The sequence below is a fragment of the Pygocentrus nattereri genome, chromosome 19 (genome assembly GCF_015220715.1).
Source record: "Pygocentrus nattereri isolate fPygNat1 chromosome 19, fPygNat1.pri, whole genome shotgun sequence".
NCBI lineage: Eukaryota > Metazoa > Chordata > Actinopteri > Characiformes > Serrasalmidae > Pygocentrus > Pygocentrus nattereri.
This window is the reverse complement of record NC_051229.1, coordinates 597,666-600,165: the sequence shown is the minus strand read 5'-3', so window position 1 is coordinate 600,165 and position 2,500 is coordinate 597,666. Positions and strand designations below refer to the sequence as shown.

Below are 2,500 nucleotides of genomic sequence, written 5' to 3'. Positions count from 1 at the left end.
AGGTCGTGCATCAGGTCGTGCATCAGGTCGTGCATCAGGTCGTGCATCAGGTCGTGCATCAGGTCGTGCATCAGGTCGTGCATCAGGTCGTGTATCAGGTCGTGTATCATGTCGAGTATCAGGTCGTGTATCAGGTCGTGTATCAGGTCGTGTATCAGGTCGAGTATCAGGTCGTGTATCAGGTCGTGCATCATGTCGTGTATCAGGTCGTGTATCAGGTCGTGTATCAGGTCGAGTATCAGGTCGAGTATCAGGTCGTGTATCAGGTCGTGTATCAGGTCGTGTATCAGGTCGAGTATCAGGTCGAGTATCAGGTCGTGTATCAGGTCGTGTATCAGGTCGTGTATCAGGTCGTGCATCATGTCGTGTATCAGGTCGTGTATCAGGTCGTGTATCAGGTCGTGTATCAGGTCGTGTATCAGGTCGAGTATCAGGTCGTGTATCAGGTCGTGCATCATGTCGTGTATCAGGTCGTGTATCAGGTCGTGTATCAGGTCGAGTATCAGGTCGAGTATCAGGTCGTGTATCAGGTCGTGTATCAGGTCGTGTATCAGGTCGAGTATCAGGTCGTGTATCAGGTCGTGCATCATGTCGTGTATCAGGTCGTGTATCAGGTCGTGTATCAGGTCGAGTATCAGGTCGAGTATCAGGTCGTGTATCAGGTCGTGTATCAGGTCGTGTATCAGGTCGAGTATCAGGTCGAGTATCAGGTCGTGTATCAGGTCGTGTATCAGGTCGTGTATCAGGTCGTGCATCATGTCGTGTATCATGTCGTGAAAAGGTGGGATTTAATGCGTTTGGTCAGGCCTGAAACTGTTAGGCTACCTGACGTCGACAGAGAAGGGCTGTGATTTTGTTCAGAGTGGAAAATGCCCTGATGTGGTTTACATGCCCTGTGATTTGGATCTAGAATGAAATGTTCTCCCTTTTCTGAGGGATCCTGAATATTCTGATGAGCTATGCTGTGATTGGCTGGTTTACAGTGATGTGGAAATAAAGCAGGAAAGTAAAATGACTCCAGCTACTCGCTTTGGATCTCAACAGCACAGTAAATCAAAGCTGCTCTCCCTGCGAGGCTCTCGGTATAAGACCTGCTCCATCAGTCAGACGGTGATCAGATCCCTCAGCAGGGCTGCTTACAGCCTGACGGGGTTGTGGTGCTAATAAAGGTGGAGCTGCGTCTCCGTCTCTTTGGGGTCGGACGCTGAGCGGAGCTGCTCGATGCTGTGAAATGAACAGAGAAGCTAACAGCTCTGAGCTAAAGCTGCCGGGATCCTGTTAGAGATGCCGGAGCTGAAGTTCCCTGTTTCGCCAGCTTGGTTTGGGAATTCTCAGTTCCACCTTAAATGGTGCTACAGTTACATTCTGGCGCCTATACAAGCTGTCGGGCGGAACGGAACGTTGGGTTGAGAAGCTGCGAATGAGAACCCAACTTCAGCCTGGATTAACGCTGACCATCAGCCGCTGACGGTTCGGTTCTTGTGAAGGGAATGAAAAGAGCCGACGTTCCTTCACAGCCCGGAGCTTCATTTCTGCAGACAGTCTGCCATTTTCCTCGCTGCTGCTCTGTTGTTTCGTTGGGCTGGTGTGTGTATTAATGAGTGAAGACGGTTAAATAACAGTTTAGGATTTTGGAATTGGCTCGTTTTACTGCCACTTTTCCAAACGCGGGATTTGCATCTGAAGAAAGAGACAGCGGTTTCTGAGTTCTGAGAACTGAACTCTCCTTATTCAACCAGACCAACGTAAACTCTTATTTTATTTTATTATTATCCTTATATTTCCTGTAAATAGTCGAGATTTAGCTTTAATTTTCATTATTTATAACGTTGATAATGTTTACACTGTTTCCCGTTTTCTATTACTGAGAGCTTTACTCCTGTTACTCTGCTGCTGCTGTAATACTGTGAATTTCCCCGCTGTGGGACTAATAAAGGATCATCTTACCTTAAACACAGTTTTACAATCTACAGCACCTTTCAAAGTGCTGTGATGTTATCCAGTACCACAGATTTCAACACAGAAGTGTGAGGAAACACGGAGAAACTCACCTGCCAGGCCATCCTTCTCCTCACATCCCGCTGAATCTCCAGAGAGGTTCTCAAAGGACTGGAAGGAAAAGCACAAACTTTTCTGTATTAAACTCTATGCATGTATATTTACCAGTGGTGTGTATATATAAAATAAAATCTAAATAAATAAATAAATAAACAAATAAACTAACTATCTTCACTGTTGCATGTTGTACACTATATTTCCAAAGGTATTCAGTCACTAACGCACATCATCAGATTGCAGGTGTTTTTTTGTTTGTTTTTAAAAGGTGTTGCTTGACCATTGCTGTGTTATCCCAGGCGGTTGCTAATATGTGCATGTATGTGCGTATATATAGGTATTTATATACATACATTTCCAAAAGTACTCATCCATCCCAATCACTGAATCCAGGTGTTCCAGTCACTTCCATGGCCACAGGTGTATAAAGCCGAGCCCCTAGGCC

At 45.8% G+C, this 2,500-nt stretch overlaps 1 protein-coding gene across 6 annotated transcripts in view; it reads right to left on the bottom strand.

Annotated features, from left to right (window-relative positions):
* The window catches only part of arhgap29b (Rho GTPase activating protein 29b), a 76,986-nt gene that overhangs the window by 28,611 nt on the left and 45,875 nt on the right, over positions 1–2,500 (bottom strand). For all 6 annotated transcript variants that reach the window (XM_037531019.1, XM_037531018.1, XM_037531020.1 and 3 more), the window contains one exon: positions 2,052–2,109. In XM_037531019.1, coding sequence (XP_037386916.1) covers positions 2,052–2,109 — 58 coding nt within the window. The remainder of the gene's footprint in view (positions 1–2,051; positions 2,110–2,500) is intronic.